The 18,036-nt window shown below is 42.4% G+C and overlaps 1 protein-coding gene across 7 annotated transcripts in view; it reads left to right on the top strand.

Moving 5' to 3' along the window:
- Positions 1-18,036, top strand: part of TEFM (transcription elongation factor, mitochondrial) — a 359,138-nt gene that overhangs the window by 306,471 nt on the left and 34,631 nt on the right. For 4 of the 7 annotated variants that reach the window (XM_085617201.1, XM_085617200.1, XM_085617199.1 and 1 more), the window contains exon 3: positions 14,254-14,403. The exons of the other annotated variants lie outside the window; for them this stretch is intronic. In XM_085617201.1, coding sequence (XP_085473327.1) covers positions 14,254-14,403 — 150 coding nt within the window. The remainder of the gene's footprint in view (positions 1-14,253; positions 14,404-18,036) is intronic. 7 annotated transcript variants of the gene reach the window in all.

Here is an 18,036-nt window from a genome sequence, read left to right as displayed (position 1 = left end):
CCAGAATCATTCTCAATATTGTTAGTCTCTTGAGGCTCTTGAGAGGGGATCAGTTCAAATGAGACCGCATGAAGTGGAATTTCATATTACACCATGGAATTACATTGGACAGTAGCCACTGTCAGACTGTTTTCATCAGGTGTGTTTGTAGAACTCTGTGTTCTGCATAGGGTGTTTGCGCTCAATTATCCCCAACTGGTGACATGAGTTAATAATGTTACTACTTTGTTCATGGGGTATGGTATTCAGAATAGGCAGCGGTTGAGACACTACTCTGAATCCTTCTTGGTTTCTGCAGGGGCCTGCTGTAGCGGACTGGCCACTTAGTGGTTCTTTTCCTGATCAATGGACATCTGTCTATTTCCCCTTGAGCCAGGCAAAGGAAGCCGAATAATAGTTCTATTACCCTTTACCCCTAGAACAGTGGCAGGTGGTCTGTAGGATGACTGCAAAGGTTGCTTGTGGATTGTTTTCATGAACTACCCTCCAGCAGTAGTAATAACCTTCTCTTCACAGATGGTGGCGTCGGAGTGATCCACGTTAGACAGCTTGTCTCTGACTTCTTGGATACTCTGAAAAATATTTAAACATTTATTCAAGTCAAATATTTCTTAATGTGCCACCTTCCCAGGATTATCTAAGCGAGACATATACATATGAACTTGGAAGAGAACCTCGTATGGAGTGTGTCTTCCCAGTACTAGTCTAGACAAGTTGTTCAATGCTCTCTGACCTCCATACAGATTATGGTACCAAGTAAGACCTGAACTTGTTTAATCATGCCGTTAGCACATTCGACAATGCCGTTCGATTCAGCGTTGAATGATTTGCTGAATTGCAGACAAATTCCCAGAGTAGACATTGAATCCCTGTAAGCCTTGGAGGCAGACACGGGTCCATCATCTTAGTGAAATGAATAAACTGCTCAATCGCTACCACACACTGCAACTCCTTTACTACTGCTGAAGAACTGGCATTTCTCTGTGGCCACACCTATAGGAATCGAGAGCGCGAATCAATTTCCACAAATTTGTACTTCTATGGGTTGGTTGAGTGAAGGGGACCGATTTGATCCAAATGAATCACCCGAAAGGGGATATTTGAGATTGTGAGAGGAGTTGGTAAGGGTCTTTTGACAGTGGTGAGTTTAATCTGCTGACAAATGTCAACATAATCCCTAATCTGTTTATGTAATCCAAGCCAGCATTGGCGTTGCTGTAGCACTACCACGGTTGCATTGACCTCGGCTTGTGCAGATGCCAATCTCTCTTTGGCTTCTTTGATTAAATCTCATCTGGATGGATTATTAGGTATTATGTTTTCTCCTACTCCTGGTTGTGTGACTACAGAAGTGTGGTCTGAATTAAGGGTGTCCCATTATTTAGGAGGAAAGCCTACAGTAGGTTTCCGACCCTGCTTGGTTGCACTTATGGCTGTTAAGATATCTGTATTGATTTTCGTATTATATCTGGTTAGCACTGCTACTCTAACAGTCTGAATTGCAGCCTTTGCTGCTAGTTCGGCTGTACAGTTCTCTTTGGCGTGAATGCCTTCGCGCTGATGGCCCAAAGTGTTGGCTGACATGGACCACCGGAAGCTTATCTTATAAAACATCTACCTTTCCCCAAATCTGTTTATTTTATATAGGTTTTCTCTCTTGAATCCTAGAATCCATTCAAACGTCAATGCTGCAAATCAACATTGTAACCCTACACACAGAAGGATGAGTCGAGCACAGTAACTCTGCTATGCAAGCTGCAGAATACTTGGATTTTATTCCTACCACTAGTTGGGCAGAACAATCTGTATAGAATACGTGCTGGTAAGACTCAATGGGCAAGGTAGTTGGAGTAATAGGTTCTTCATAGATCAATGATCTAAAATGGCGATGGGGTCTACCTGACTTAAAGTCAGATGAGTCGGACCTTAGGGGTTTTACGTCAGTGCCAGCATTTATAGTTTTGCAGCGTAAATCTTTTCTGGATTCACATGCTGTGCATTATTCTGCTGTCTAGTGGTTGGTTCCGGAGTTCTCCTTATAAACCTTTTTCCTTCAATTATTTTTGTTTTTTGTTGGTGGGCATCGATGAACCTCCATTTGGTTTCCCCCCCTGTGATGTCGCACTTCCTCCGGAGGCTCCCACCTTTGGTCGCAATCTTCAGATTCTTTTTTTCCGTTGTTTGGTCCGGATGCATGCTGAATTCTCTCCAACAACTGAAATAGAAACTTTACTGAAAAATCAAACGAAGTCCATGAAAGTCGAACAGAGGAAGAAAGCATCTGGAGAAGGTACTGGAGAAGTTTTGTGAGAAGTTTAAGGTTTCTCTGCCATAGGTCCGGAGAATGCACATGCAGGGGGCTCCTTGTGATTGGTGATGGAGAAGACTCAGTATGTTTTGCTAGAACTTTCATCATAAGTTTTCCTAGAAGGACCAACACCTGGTCAGCAACCTCTGACTTCCAGTAGACCACCAAAGTGAAGACTGCAACACCTACTCAGCATTTACCCCAAAGACTCTGAGGGTAAAAGAGCAGCAGAGAAAGGTCTACCCCAACATACAGGCCCATCATCCACCGACGAGAACGTCGCCGAAGAACCAGAAGGAAATATGGAGACCGACATCCAGAACGTAGACGTTGACACACAAGGGAGCAAGAAGAATTTTGAACCGAAGTAAGAGAAGAATCTTCCTTGAAAAACGTACCTGAGTCGAGAAAATCTGATTCTAAAATCTCAAAGGTAGCCTCGACATCTAATCACTCGATAACCGCTGTCACGGCTAGAGAGACCCAGTCCACTGGCCACATTGTCTTCAAAAGACTCCTCGTCAAAGAGAAAGCCTGAATAACTGGACCCTGAACAACAAGCAGGCGTGAGAGAGAGGAAGAAGATGCGGCTTGAGGCCGAAATGGTGATTCTTCTACGAAAGAAGAAAGACAAAAGTCAAAAAGAATTTTTAATCCCTACAAAGACTCCAATATCAAAGGATCCAAGGGTCAAAAACGTTGAAGAAATAGAGCCAACGTTAACTCCTGAACCTCAAGAAGATCTGGAAGAAGAAACCTTTTATGGAGAGGAGGAGGAACAAAATTATGAGGGTTATGAGGCTTCTGAATACCAGGAGACACAATGACAGGACCTCTAAACCAATTAGCCTGAACAAGGTGTGGATACTTATCCTTCGAGGCCATCACCACCTGACTATAAGAAACTGTCCTGCCTACACCTTCAAGAAACCAATTTCTTCTTATGCTGTCAAGTGTGTTGGATCAAGGAAAGGAGGCTTTTAAAGAACCTGCATCATGCAGGACAGTTACTCCTATAGCAGAGAAGAAGTACAAACACTCTTCCAAAGAACCAATCTACGTAAAGGGTACAGTCCCAGCAGATTTGATAATATCAACTGCTAAGAAAGGAGCTAATATCGCAAGCACAACAAGGCGTCCTCCAGACAAGGAGAGTGAGAGGATGGACCTCGTGGGTCGAAAGATGAAGAGAAGTGCAGCAAATCAATGGTGCATTGTAAATTCCAAAGCATTGCTCAACGCCTATCAACATTGGGAAGAAATAGGGGAGTTGATACATCTCCCTGAAAAATACCAAAAGAGGGCAGCACACCTTGTAGAGGATGGCAAAAACATCACCCACACATGCTTAAAATCTGCACTGGATGCAGCTGACAATCAAGCAGACAGATGATGATAGGCATCACAGAAAGAAGACATACCTGGCTACGAATTTAAAGTTTCAAACCCGAAGTACAAACTAATATTCTAAATGCACCATTTAATGGAGAACAAGTAGATGAGTCTTTTGATCAGTTAAAGAAGGACAACGAAACAGCAAAGCCAACGGGGGCTTTGCAATTCAGAAGTAATGTGCGTTGAGGATCACTACCTTCACAAAACCCTCCGGAAAGGGGCACCTTCCATCTAGGAACCTCCCAACAAACATATCAGGGAGGAAGTAAGTCGAACCAACAACAACAAGGTTGGCAGTACCAGCAGGGAAGAAGTTCTTTTCTCTAACCCCAAGCAAAAGAGGACCACTACAAACGGGAGGAGCTCCCCCTGCAGATAAGTGACTCAACAAACATCACAAGAGACACTCTAAAGAGATCTAGGAGTGCAGTAACATAACAAAAGACAATCCAAGCTGCAAAAATAGAACATCAAGCGCTCCTACATTCATAACCAGGAGGAGGCAGAATCAAAAACGTCTTTCGGGATTGGAGGAAGATCACTTCAGACAAATGGGTTTAAAACATAATACAATACGGATATTCCATGGAATTAGTCAAGATACCTCTTGACAAGCGTCCAAGGAGAAAGTTACTTTCAAAGGAGGAAACAACACTTCCACTCAAGGAAGTAGAGAAAATGTTGGCCAAAGATGGCAATAAACAAGGGAAAGTATTCAACATATTTCCTAATCCCAAAAGCTGATGGAACATTACGCCCAATACTAGACCTGAGGTTTTGAACAGGTTTATAAAAATGAAAAAATTCAAAATGACAACCCTGCAAGGGGTAATATCGCAACTACAAGTTGGGGATCACATGGCAATAATAGATTTAAAGGACGCATATTTGCACAATCCCATGAACACTGGCCACAAGAGACTCCTCAGATTTTGTGGTAGACAAAAGACACTATCAGTTCATGGTGCTCGCATTTGGAATAACATCAGCACCACAAGTACTCACAAAGTGTTTAGCAGCAGTAGCAGTACCCCTGCAAAAACAAGGTATACTCATTTATCCATAACTAGACGACTGGCTGATAAGGGCAAACTCACACAAGAAATGCAAAAGTCACATTCTGCAAGTATTGAAGACCCCATACCAGTTGGGTTCTCAAACATGAAGCAGTCCTCTCCAGAACAAGAACATTTACTGATGGCCAGGATACATTCAATTCAAGGGAAAGTATTCCCCAGCAAGACGACAACACTGGCAATATTGAAGGCAACACAGCTGTACCAGAAGGGGCAAGCTCTGACAGTGAGTACGGTGGGGAAGCTCCTGGGAGATGGCTTCCTGCATCACTTTAATACCAAACACAAGACTTCACATGAGACATTTTCAGGAATGGCTACAAAACCAATGGTCACAGGCAACAGGGAGTTGGGAAGATCTAATTGTTATCATGCAGAAAATAGAAGAAGAGACAGTGTTGTGGAACAGATCATATTTAATCCAGGTAAGAACATATAAATAACCAACTCTAACAGTGACCATAGCAACAAACGCCTCGCAGATAGGATGGGGTGCGCACATGAGCAATCTCAAAGTAAGGGGAGTTTGGAAGGCGGCGGATTCAGGACAACAACATTACCATTCTGGAGGTAAAGAGATTGTTCCTAGCCATAAAAGCCTTTCAGAGAGAGCTTTGGGGGGCATACAGTATTGATCCAAACGGACAACACCACCACCATGTTTACCATAAACAAGCAGGTTGGAACACAGTCTCTACCACTGTCAAAGTTAGCACGGGAGCTCTGGAACTGGGCAATTCAAAGGAAGATGGAGATCTTAGCAGTCCACCTACCAGGAAAGGACAATGCAAAGGCAGACAGACTGAGCAGACAGTCTTCATATTCTCATGAATGGGAACTGAACCAAACAGTACTCAAGAGGGTCTTTTAAAAATGAGGAACACCGGAAATCAATCTGTTTGCAATTACACAGAACGCTAAAATGGCAAAGCTTTGCCTCCAGACAACATTGCCAACAGTCCCTGGAGAATGCACTGTTGATAGATTGGTCAGCGAAATTTGCATATGCTTTTCTCCTGCTACCACTAATTCCCAGAGTGATCAGCAAATGCAGGATCAGCAGCATGAACCTGATACTAATTATGCCACAGTGGGCGAGGATGACCTGGTTCTCAGAACTAATAGAACTATCCCAGGGGAATATTCACAAATTGCCAAACAGACAAGATCTGCTGTCGATGCAAGAAGAAAGGGTGCTTCACCCAGAACCAGAGTCTTTAAGCCTGGCAGCATGGGTCCTGAAGACTTAGAATTTAGAAATTTACCAGAGAATACAGTGGCTGTCATAAGAGAAGCAAGGAAACCAGCGACTAGAGTGTTATATAGCTAAATAGAATATATTCACTTTGGTGTCTTAAAGAAGGTTATTTAATAGGAACACACAAGATAAGGCGATGTTAAAGTATTCAATACATCTTCTGGAATGTAAACTGACTTATGCATGCTTAAAGGTCCTTTTAGCAGGAATAGGGGCTTACACAAGAGGCCGCATTGGTAGAAGTTTCTTTACCAGTTATTAACCGTTTTTTAGAAGGAGCAAAGAGAATTGCACCTCCAAAAAAGGTACCGGCACCACATGGAACTTAAATATAGTGCTCACACAACCGATGAAGGCACCATTTGAATCTTTACACAAGGCTACGTTTCAGATGCTCACTCTAAAAACTGCCTTTTTAGCGGCCATTTCCTCACTATGTAGAGTTTTTGAATTACAAGCACTCACCTTACAAGATTTTAATTAACAGAATTGTCTTGAGAACTGACCCACAGTTTATGCTAAAGGTCATATCATGGTTCCACATGAATCAAAGTATACAGATACCCAGTTTATTCCAGAAGCGAAGGAGACGCATAAAGAACATTACATACTCTAGTTTGAAGACATGTGGTAATGTGTTGCATCGAAAGAACAAAGGCAAACAGAAAGATGAAACAGCTCTTTGTGTAATTTGCTAATATTTTTCTAGGAACAAAGAACACAGTTGCAAGATGGATAGCTCAAACCATTCATCTGTGCCATAAAAACGCAGGAGAAACTTTACAAAAGACTCCTGATGCACATTCAACAAGAAAGAAAGGAGCAACCATTGTTTTACTAGCAAATACTCTCATTACAAGACATTTGTATGGCAGCTACTTGATCATCAGTGCACACGTTTACAAGACATTACTGTTTAGATTTCAGATGAACAAGGAATGACAAGTAGGACAAAGGGTCTTACAACATCTGTTTTCAAATCAATGCTCATCTTCAACCCTACCACCACTGTAGGAACAAACCACTACAAAGTTGATGCACAGCATGCGAATCGAGAAAAGATTCACGCTGCAAAAGTATAGTTTCTAACATGTCTTTAAGTTTTGCAGCTTGAAGAATTTTCTGGATTCACAAGCGAACCCACCCACCACTCCAAAAAAATGAAAAGAGGGGACAACAAAAAAAAATGAATCTGAAGATGGTGACTAAAGGTGGGAGCTTTCGGAAGAAGGGCAACAATGTCACAAGGGGACGTAGAGGTGTAGAGTATCTACCAACTTACATTTCTTTTAGTACACCAAATTATGGAAGGTAAAGATTAAAGTAATGCTTTGGGTGCAGAGCCTTTGAAGCATGTTTATTTTCAGCAAAACAACCAAACTGCTGCTTGCCTAATCAAACCTTAAGTTGTAGATTGCCCACATGGTCAAAACATGTATGCTTCTAGTCTTGACAACCACTGCTTCATTGTTCTGTACCCACCTGTAATGAAAGGATCTTAGTCTTGAAACAAGAAAAGTGATCCACCATCCGGAATGAGAGGAGGAGGCAGCTTGTGTGTACTTTATTTAGTATTTTAGTAGTATAAACCTGGCCAGTGGCATCTGAACGCTATATAAATTAACATACAAAATAATAATGCTACAGCAATGGATACAGCATATTCCATTTTAAACTAATACAGAACAAAAGAATACACATGATATGCTGTATAGCAAAGAAATAGTAACATGAATAGATATAAAAAAGGGAATATTTCAACTTTTAAAAAAAGTAAATAGGTAGGACTCCAACTTGTTGGGGGATAGAATTAGAAAAGGTAGGGGAAAACCATAATGAAAATTCAGAACCTGGTTTTCTCTTAGGAACACCTGGGAATTGACTTCAGGAAAATGTTACCCCTCCCAAGAAAATTGGCTTTTTCTGTTAGATGTGTGTGTTTTTTTAGGTCTCGTCTAGGCAGCGCATGCGCACTGTCTTTTCAAGACATACTGTATCTACAATATGGGCTACAAGTACCGCCCATCTTTTCCATTGGTTCCTCTTACTGTCCTCTGTAAATGCCAGCTTTTGTTTGGTGAATACGCTTAGTAGTCCCTACGTTTGGACTTTTGTTTCCTCCTATGAGGACTGCCCCTCCTACATGTGCTCTTGCTCTTCAGATTATTTAGGATACTTTGAGAGCACTCTTTTGTTTGTTGGCCTGCCTCTGTCACGTTAAGTGTTCTGTTTACTTCATGCACAGGCATGTTGAAACATTCGTAGGAACTTCATTTACCATGCTGTTTGACCATCTTCTGTGTTTCAGCTTTGCCGTCACTTAATCTCCCTTGTCGTCCCCCCACCCCTCCCACAACACTGCTTGCCAGCTCCCACAACCCCTCTGAGGTCACTGCTTGTTTAACAGTTCCGTTCTCATGTGGAATTACCTTCTGCGCTAATTAGAGACACAGTCAAATTGCCAACATATCATTTGGAACAATTTCATAGTCATTCCACCTACATTAGCTTTCAGATGCACTGTTCGCAACAGAGGTGTTCAACCAGCATGGTGCTGGTGTTTATAGCTGTTTCTTTGATACGGCCAGTCTTCTTTCTATGGCCCATATACATAGGGCACTTAGCAACAATATGGCAAGCGATGTGAACGACGTCAGTGCCATACGATGCGCCTAAAGTTTTTCGGTAAGTTATACAGTGGGGATCCCCCAGTCCACGCAAGCTTAAGTTTTGTTTTCATAGTTCTTTGCTTGTTTGGTGAACTGAGATATGAGCATGGTGTCAATTTATTTTGTTTAGAGAATGGTAAGGACACATATGTAGACGGCTTAGCCCACCGGTTGTTCCATTTGTTTTATATATTGTTCGACTTTTTGTAATGGGTTACTTTCTTCATGTTCAACTAACAATCCGGCAATGTTTACAATGTTCTCATAGTAGCGAACTTGCATGTCCCGCACTAGTACACAGCGCCGTCCTTAAAATCGTTTGAGGTTTAGGGAATGCGAAATACAAGCATGCCATCGCTGTAGATCTTTTATAAAAGGCACAGCCAGCCGGTTATTCCTGTATTATTTTTTGGTTCGCACTACTGGTGTTTTTTTTTTTCTCTCTCTTTTTTTTTTTTAAAAACAATTTTTATTGAAACAACGAACAAAGTACACCTTTCGTCATTACATGGTAGAACTGTGCGGTACAATGTGATGTCATATCATTCAATTTCTGACATGGATTGCTATTGTCATACAGGTACATCCAAGCCCAGTTTTCCGCCACCCGCCCCCTCCCTCCTCCTCCCTGACCCTCCCTCCGGTCGAGTCCCACGTGACAATACTGCCCTGAATTTAGTCGCTTAGCTCGGACTCCGAGTTCGGTACAGGGGGTTCGCATAAGTTGCCTCTGTATGTGTTCCATTTTCCCCATATTCTCTGCCATCTCCGGGGGCACCCTCTGTTGACACACACCACCCTCTCCGCCATCATGGCGCTATCTAGGTCACGGCACCATCTCATATGGGAGGGGGCGGACTGCGCCCCCCAGTATTGCGCAAGTGTCCTCTTTGCTAACGCTAGTCCGAGGGCCACCCAGGTTTGGTCAGCTGTGTTAAGGTCAGTGTCGTCCCAGACATTCAGTAAACACATCCGGGGTTCCGGCGGGACATCCTGACCGGTAACCCGTGAGATCGTGGCCATGACCTCCCCCCAGTACAAGGTAATGTCGGGGCATTCCCATAACGTGTGAAAAAAGGTGCCTAGTTGTCCACATCCCCGCAGACAGATCGGGGTAGGTGCCCTCCCATGGAGCATGTCTCTAGTGTAGTATATCCGGTGCAGTATTTTAAGCTGCACCAGCTTTACTTTGGAGGGGATAGCCACCTCCCGGGGAGACGCCAACGCTTCAAACCATTCGAGTTCGTCCATGGGCCCCACTGCCGCCTCCCATTTCTTTTTAAGGATCTCCGTGGGGTCTTTTTGATGATTCACTAGTTTACGGTAGGTCAATGTAATGGCTTTCTTGGTGAGGTGGTCTGCGAGCAGCCTATCCTCTAGCGGGGAGGACTCGGGTAGGATGGTCCCCTTGGGTATAGCTAGCTGTAGGGCATGCCGTATTTGTAAAAATTTAAAGTGCTCAGTCTGGTTCAACTGATACTCCAATTGGAGCTTCGCAAACGGCACCACCCCCCCTTTTTTCCAGAGGTCACCGACCTTGGAGATGACTATCAGGTCCCACCTCTCAAATTTTCTCTCTTTTTTACATACAGAACGTACTCTGGACCACTGAATCACTTCAACCAGTGTTCATCATTTCAGATGGTGTTCCTTCCATATTCACTTGGCTCACATGCATAGTTTTCAGAATAGCAGACTTGCATGTATCAGCCCTATAATGCTTCGAGGTTTGGTGAACGCAAAATACAAGTGTGGCCTCACAGTGGTTCGTTTATAGAACACACAGCCTGCCGGTTGTTCCTTTTGCTTTAACTTTTGAATACTCACTACGGGTGATTCTTTATCACTTTTGGAACGTGCATGGGACCACAGGATCTCTTTAGCTATTCACATAATTTTTACATAGCGGCTAACATGACCCATACACCAGATCCGATGATCAACATGCTTCCATTTAGATTTATTGTAAAACACACAATTGCCATCATGTATATCCTCTTCCAAACATTTTACTAGGGTCGATCAGTTGTACTTAATGTCTTCTTGGTTATAAATATAAGGTAACACTTTATTACAACTTTTCAACATGCAGCACAGCAGTTATGCTGCTCTACAACATAGCTTAAAGACATTGCCAAAGCCTATAGCTCTGGCTAAACGCTTATAAGTTTCCAAAGGTGAAACCTGTTGGCTATACCATGGCTTGTTTTTTAAGTGGCTGGCTCTTTATCGTTAATATCCAGTCTTCTGTATAGATCCTATAGGCAACCAGTGGAGAGTGCTAAATGTTGGAGTTATGTTTTCATTTTTAGGCACTCAACACCATTTGTCGAGAAACATGCAGTAAAATTGTTTAAAAAGGTCACTGAGGCCTTAAGTCCTGTGTTTCATCCTACTAACTAATATAGTACTAAATGCATGCACAACCATTCCGAATATTTCAGCGGAAATACATATGTTTAACTCCTTAAATGAAACATTTAGAATGTGCTTGACATGGTTATCCATGTTAATCCTGGAATTTGATACAGATTTAAGGGGATAAACCTACAGCACCTACTGAAACGAGATCCCAACTACAGCAAGCAGAAAGGAGGGCTGAAGGAAAAACACCAAAAACTCCGTTTTTTTAATGGTCCAGTTTAAGGCAATGTTTGCCAATTCATTTATCAATGACCCTTAGATGTACTTCTCAATTGTACTTTTAGAAGTAGAGAGATGAAAATCTATTTGTTTTTACAATTCAAAAGTAGAAGCATATGGTCCGTGGCATTCTGTAGGTCAGAGGGATGGGACACAAAGACAGGCAAGAGAAAATAAAATGGCATTCGCTTTGAGCTGGTCAAAAGACTGTTGTTCTTCTAGTTCTCTCTCTGAAGCACACTTGAGTAGTAGATGGATACAGAAATTAAAAGAGGACAACCACAGATTTGGGGCTTCCATGGTTATGTAGGATGGGATCGGAACTCCCTTGTTAAAGAATACACATCTCATTCACTCCAAAAACCATCTCCAGAATTGATCTTTTTTTTCTCTTCTTCTCCTAGTCACAAATGTGATCCGCAGCATGCAGCCGCCAATGGCAAATATTTGACGACTTTCTCATTGTGATTCAAATCGGGACACCCTCCCCTCCCCCAGAAGGTGAGCCGTTCCCCACCCCCCCTGGATTGACGATCTTCCCTTTCTGTCACTGAGCGCCCATGATAGGGAGATGCTGGACTAGCCCATCACTGTAGAAGAAATTGTGAGGCTATTAGCAACTTGTCCTCAGGCAAAACACCTGGCAGATTTCTGCTCTAATTCTATATTGAATTGAAATCGCTCCCTGCATATATTTCAGGAGGCAATAAAGGAAGGATAGTTGTTGCCCAAGCTAGGCTTGGACTGTAGCTCTTGTGAATGTATTGTATACCTGGGCAGGGACAGATGAGACGAAGCACCACATCATGCTTTATGCCGATGATGTGCTCCTATTAGCGGGTTTGCCCCCAGGTCATTGGACCCCGACGGATCCGGGGTCCAATGACTAGCTTTGTTAACTTTGTATAGAAAAGCATATAAGTAGAGGCTTAGTCTGCTCAGGATGAATTGAGGCAGTCCCACATTTGTATTCACAAACTTAATTTCAAGTACCTCGACATACATACAATGTTGGATCCAGGGCTTACCTGGAGCCTAAATGTTACCCTGTTGATTGCCAGAACATGTAATGACTTGGAAGAATTGTCAAATCGTCCACTCAATATCTTGGGGATGATAGTCCTACCTAGATTCCTAGACATCCTGCAAACCTTTCCCTTGGTTATCTGAGCTGTGGCCTACGTTACACTCATTTTTATGGGGAAATTGTGTCCTGCATATTGCATACAACAAATGTACTCAATCTACATATGATGGAGGTTTAGGTATGGCTGACTCAGGGTCTATTACTAGGCCTCACCAATCCTAGGCTTGAATGACTAGCTTCATGGTGGGTATGATGACCCATCCTTCCGAACAGAAATCTACCTAGTTGACCGAAATAACATAATGGACTTAAGGTATGTAAACAACATCCCACACTCTCTCTCAGAAGTCACCAGAGAGACCATTCTTTGCTGCTGATCTGTCCTATGTTAGGTAAGGTGGATAACTGACTCGCTCTTGCAGCGCCGTGGCATTGGACATGGCTCCTTCATAGTACTCCATTGCTTGTTTGTGAGCAATGGTAACTTATATAGGATTTCCAAGCTGGAAGACTTTTGGCAAGGCCAGTAGATTGTCATTCCAAACGGAATTTGACCTGCACAAAACCCAATACTTTACAGATTTGCCGTTTTAATACTGAAAGATAGATACTTAAAGATTGTATGAGGACAGCAACAATAAAAAGTACCCAGAGATGTGTACAGATTTAAAGATGTTTCTGCTATAGAAGTGGATTATTTTTCTACTCTATAAAAAACATTTTGCACCTAAGTAAATATGCAGTAAAATAAATGTATACAGAGTCCTGAAAGCTGAAGACGTATTAAATGGCTATTTTAAAATAGTATGCGTTCAAAGCAATGCGTGCTTGAACCTTCACCGCCATATACTAAAATTGAAAGCGTAAAGCAGGACTTCACCTGACTTATATTTATTGCCATCAGGCGCCTCCAGTGAGTAAGTTTTGAGCTACCAGTAGCTCTTCACCTACCTGTAAGTAGCTTGTCTGTGTGCATTTCAGACTACCAACATGAAATCCTTTGCTTGGTTATATTATTATTTGTGCGCCAAAATTAACAAGCATTGGCATAGCCAATAAGTCTCGCTTTTGGGACCTTATAAGTGTTTAGCCAGTTGCATAACTAAATACTTATAAGGTCCCAAAAGCGAGACCTATTGGCTATGCCAATGCTTGTTTCTGTTTATTACTGCTCTGTAGTAATGGTGGCGCACGGGTGCCACCATTACTACATAGAAGTAATAAACAGGAAAAAAAAAGCGAAGAGAACATCAAAGCGGCCGTGCGGCCGCGAAAGTGAGGCGCGCGCGCCCGTGCACATGCACTGTAGCTCTCACAAAAAGTCTCGCCAGACCAGCGCATGCGCTGGGTCAGGCGAGACCTAAAAAGCATGTGTGTATTTTCAGTACTCCTAAGCTGATGTTTGGAGAAAAATGGTTCAATTTCCAAAATAAATGTGAAGCTATTATTTGAGTTGGAGATATTTATTGCTCATATTATTACCTTGGTGACCGGCTATAGCAGCTATGGTTGGATGTGTACTACCCCTGTAGATGCATTCCACATTGATTGTGTTTTTTCACTTTACTGCTGCCAACCCTGCCTCGGCACTGATTATTGCTGACAGTCTTGAATGGACCATCGCATCACTTAGAGTAGCTCGTGATATTTTTCACTGAACATAAGTAGTTCTTATTACAGAAAAAGGTTGGAGACCCCTGCCATACATAGTGCAAAATGAGTTGTACGAACCTTCTGCAAGGTATTTACTTTTGTACGTCTTAACCTTAGTATGAGCGCCATAAAATAGCTTGACATGCTTGTTTTTGTTTTCTTAGGCGACGGAGAGCATTGTATCCATTGTTTTTGGTACCCACAAAATTGCATGGGCACATGTTGATCGCAGGCTAACAGTTCTAGATTGGCAGCAACAAGAATGCTTTCGTTTCATGAAAGGGCCCTACTTAGCATCAGTTTATTTAGAAGACGTAAGTAGAACTCTGTTTAAGTTATATGTATTATGTAAAATCTATCGTGCTTGCTTATTGGCTAGTTGTATAAATGAATGAAAAGTGTTAATTGTACTCATGTGACCCATAATATTCTTATATTGCAGCCTTTTCAGTTCTGCGCATGGCCGGTGAGAATGTTTGGGTAGTATTGGAGCAAATATTTTAGCACTTCAGACCGCTATCAGAGGTTCATTAGAAAACACTTCAAATCACTTATCTTGCAGTCAGATAAAAAGGTTCACCTAGTGCTAATTGCTGCTTGTCCTGTTGAGTACAAAAAAAACACTTTCCTCTGTAACTGCTGTTGCCTAAGGTTTTTACACTTGCAGCACCTAATATTAGTTCGCTTGCAAGCTCTTTTCTGTTTTGGACCTGTAGTGGTAATGGGATTCTTTCTTCTGGACGTTTTCACACTGTGGGCTACTTTGATTTCCTACTAAATATGAAAAATCTTTTTTCGGGACGTGTACTGTAGATACACATGCTGTGCATAAGTCTGCCATCTAGTTTTGGGTTTGGATGAGAACAAGTTGTTTTTGTTCCAAGAAATTTTCCTCGAGTCGCAAGGCTGTGTAATACTGCGCATGGTCATCGACTTCATTGCCAGATAGTTTTTTCCGCCAAGAGAATGTAATCTCTCGCGCCCCGGTTCAAGACTCTTTCTGCCTCCTTTCGGTTCGCTTGTAGATTTTCAATCGGCGGTATTGTCTCAATCGCGTAGTTATATTTGCGTTCCGAGCAATTGCCTTTTCTTCGACTCGCCTCCTCGGCCAAAGGGCCACACCTGGCTGAGCCTCTTTCACTTCAATGATTTTATGGGAAAATGTCTTGCTAATGGAACGCACGGCGTTCCGTTTCTGTCCAAAGTGTGACTCTAAATATCCCCTACTGACCAACACTGATCATCAAGAGGAGAGCTGTGAAGCTTGCACATCATTTACATCAAAGAAAATCATCGGGATCGACGTGCCTGACTCCAAGAGATGCAGCGTTAAAAAAGCGAACGATGTACTGGAAATTTCGGTCAACAACAAGAACTACTACAGGAAGAAGAAGAGGAAGCATCAGCAGCACAAGAGCAATCACATGTTTCTGATTCTGACTCCGGCTTTGAACATGACTTAGCCTCCTCCACCCAGCACAGAAGCATTAGACAGTGCGTACACTTACCTCAGATCCAAAGGCCAAAACATCGGCTCTGTCTGAAAAAATTGCTTGCGGTCTGCCAATGCAAAAAAAGCCATGGTGTGCACCAAAAAACTGACTTGGAAGCCCCAACCTCGGGCTCGGCTCTGAAAGTTTGACCTACATCAGGGGCCACCACCTCCTCCAAGTCTTGGTCCATAACCCCTCGATCATCTGTTTCGGTACCAAAAGGTAAACATGGTTCTTTGGAACCAAGCACAATGGCACCAAAATGTTTTACTTTCAGATCGAGATCTCCACCAGAACCGATCCTCTATGTGATGCAGGAACGCTCGATTCGATGCAGAAAACTCTGCAAGTTCAGCCCGGAACAAAGAAAAAAGTTCTTCAACCTGCAAAGCCTCATTCTTCTAAAAAACGATGAATGTTTCAAGAGGCTTTAGACGTTCCTGTACAGCCTCCAAAGAAGAAAAATAGTGATGTTGCCACTAGCCCTGTACACATTTCTATTCCACTTTCACCTAACCTAACAACACCAACTTCAGCATCCACTCTACCGCCACAACTGTCTGAGGCAGGTAACATATCCCCTTACTCGCCCATCATAGATGATGAACATGATGATGACATGCCACAAGACTTACACCCTGTGATGCTTGGGATGATTATGATATTGAACCGCAGTGGGATAAAGACCCTGATCTCTATCAGACACGGCCATCACCACCTGATGATGCTTCTGCCTATCAAGATTTAATAGAAAGGGCAGCAGCTTTCCATCAAGTACATTAATTTAAGGACACAATAGAGGAAGATTTCCTTTTCGAAACTCTATCTAATTCTCAAAGTGGGGCACAATATCTACCACTCCTTAAGGGTATTTTTAAGGACCCTGTCAAAGCTAGATTAATAACACCACACATTGACAAAAAATATAAAAGCTGCTCCCTCTGATCCCATATACATTAGAGGTCAGTTAACTCCTTACTCCCTAGTGGTATCTAATGCAAGAAAGAGGGCAAACAACCGGGGATGCACTGCCTCCAGATGAGGAGTCCAAATTGATTGTGCAACCACACGTTTCCCATAGGCATCAATCAGCTAATCATCGGCTTATAGCCAACAGCCAGGCTCTATTCGCTCGCTATGATAGAGGTCACTGGGACGAGATGTAGGGGCTCCTCCAACATCTCCCAGAGGAACACAGAAAAAGGGGGCAGGAAATTGTTATTGAGGGAAAGCTAATTACAAAAAATTCAATAAAATGTGCACTAGATGCAGCAGACACTGCTGCTAGAGGTATAAATACCAGTCTACTATTACATAGACATGCATGGCTCAGTTTAAACCTGAAGTGCAACAGGCGATTCATAATCTCCCATTTGATAAAGAAAATCCTTCGGCCCTCAAGTGAACACGGCCCTTAAGAAAATGAAAAAAGACACCAAGGTTGAAAAATCTTGGGAGCTTTGCAAACAAGTACATACCATGGTTCATTTCATAGACCCAACTATAAACAAGGTGCAAGATCTGCCTTCTCAGACAACACAGGTTCAGTATATAAAAATCAGGGACAAACCTCTACTGCTAAAACCTTTTATAGGAGCGCATACAGAGAAACAATTTTAAAGGAAGAGTTCCCGGAAATCATACACATAACTCAAACACAAATACCAAACAATGACTTGCTCACCATTTCCCCGACCATTTAACACCTGTAGGGGTTGTCCTCAAAACTTTTAACATGGAAATTAATTACAACAGATCCATGGGTGTTGGATATTATCCAACATGGTTACTGTCTGGAGCTCATTAGAACTCCTCCAAATATTCTACCTCACAAACACAAATTGTCAATACAACATGAAAATTACCTGTAACAGGAAATATCAGCTCTATTACTAAAAGGAGAAATAGAACAAGTCCAAAAACAGTATCAAGAAACAGGTGTATATTCACTATACTAACCCATTCCCCAAAAAGATGGAACACTAAGACCCATTCTCGACCTCAAACAAATCAATCCATATATCCTCTTGGAACACTTCCATATGGTCACTCTTCAGGAAGTCATTCCATTATTACAAAAGGGCAACTTCATGGCTGCCTTAGACTTAAAGGACGCCTACTTCTGTATATCCATCCATCCTGCATATGGAAAATATCTAAGATTTCTATTCCAGCTAAACCATTATCAATTCGAAGTTCTCCCCTTTGGAATTACCACTGTTCGAGGCATGTGGGCTGCTGAATTCATATCTGTGCATAGATCGCCGCCTAGTGTTGGGTCCGGATGTTTGCACGTTGTTGTCCTGGAAGAGTCTTCGAAGTATCCTGAGATAGGTGACTCCTCCCCTGGACCACAGTGCGCATGGGCATCCTCTCCATCCTCAGATTGTTTTTTTCCGCCATTGGGTTCGGATGTGCTTATCTTGACTCAAGTTAGGAAAATTTAGTTTTCAG

Source organism: Triturus cristatus, chromosome 7, assembly GCF_964204655.1.
Source record: "Triturus cristatus chromosome 7, aTriCri1.1, whole genome shotgun sequence".
Lineage (NCBI taxonomy): Eukaryota > Metazoa > Chordata > Amphibia > Caudata > Salamandridae > Triturus > Triturus cristatus.
The sequence above is the reverse complement of the archived record's forward strand: the minus strand, read 5'-3'. Positions and strand labels throughout refer to the sequence as shown.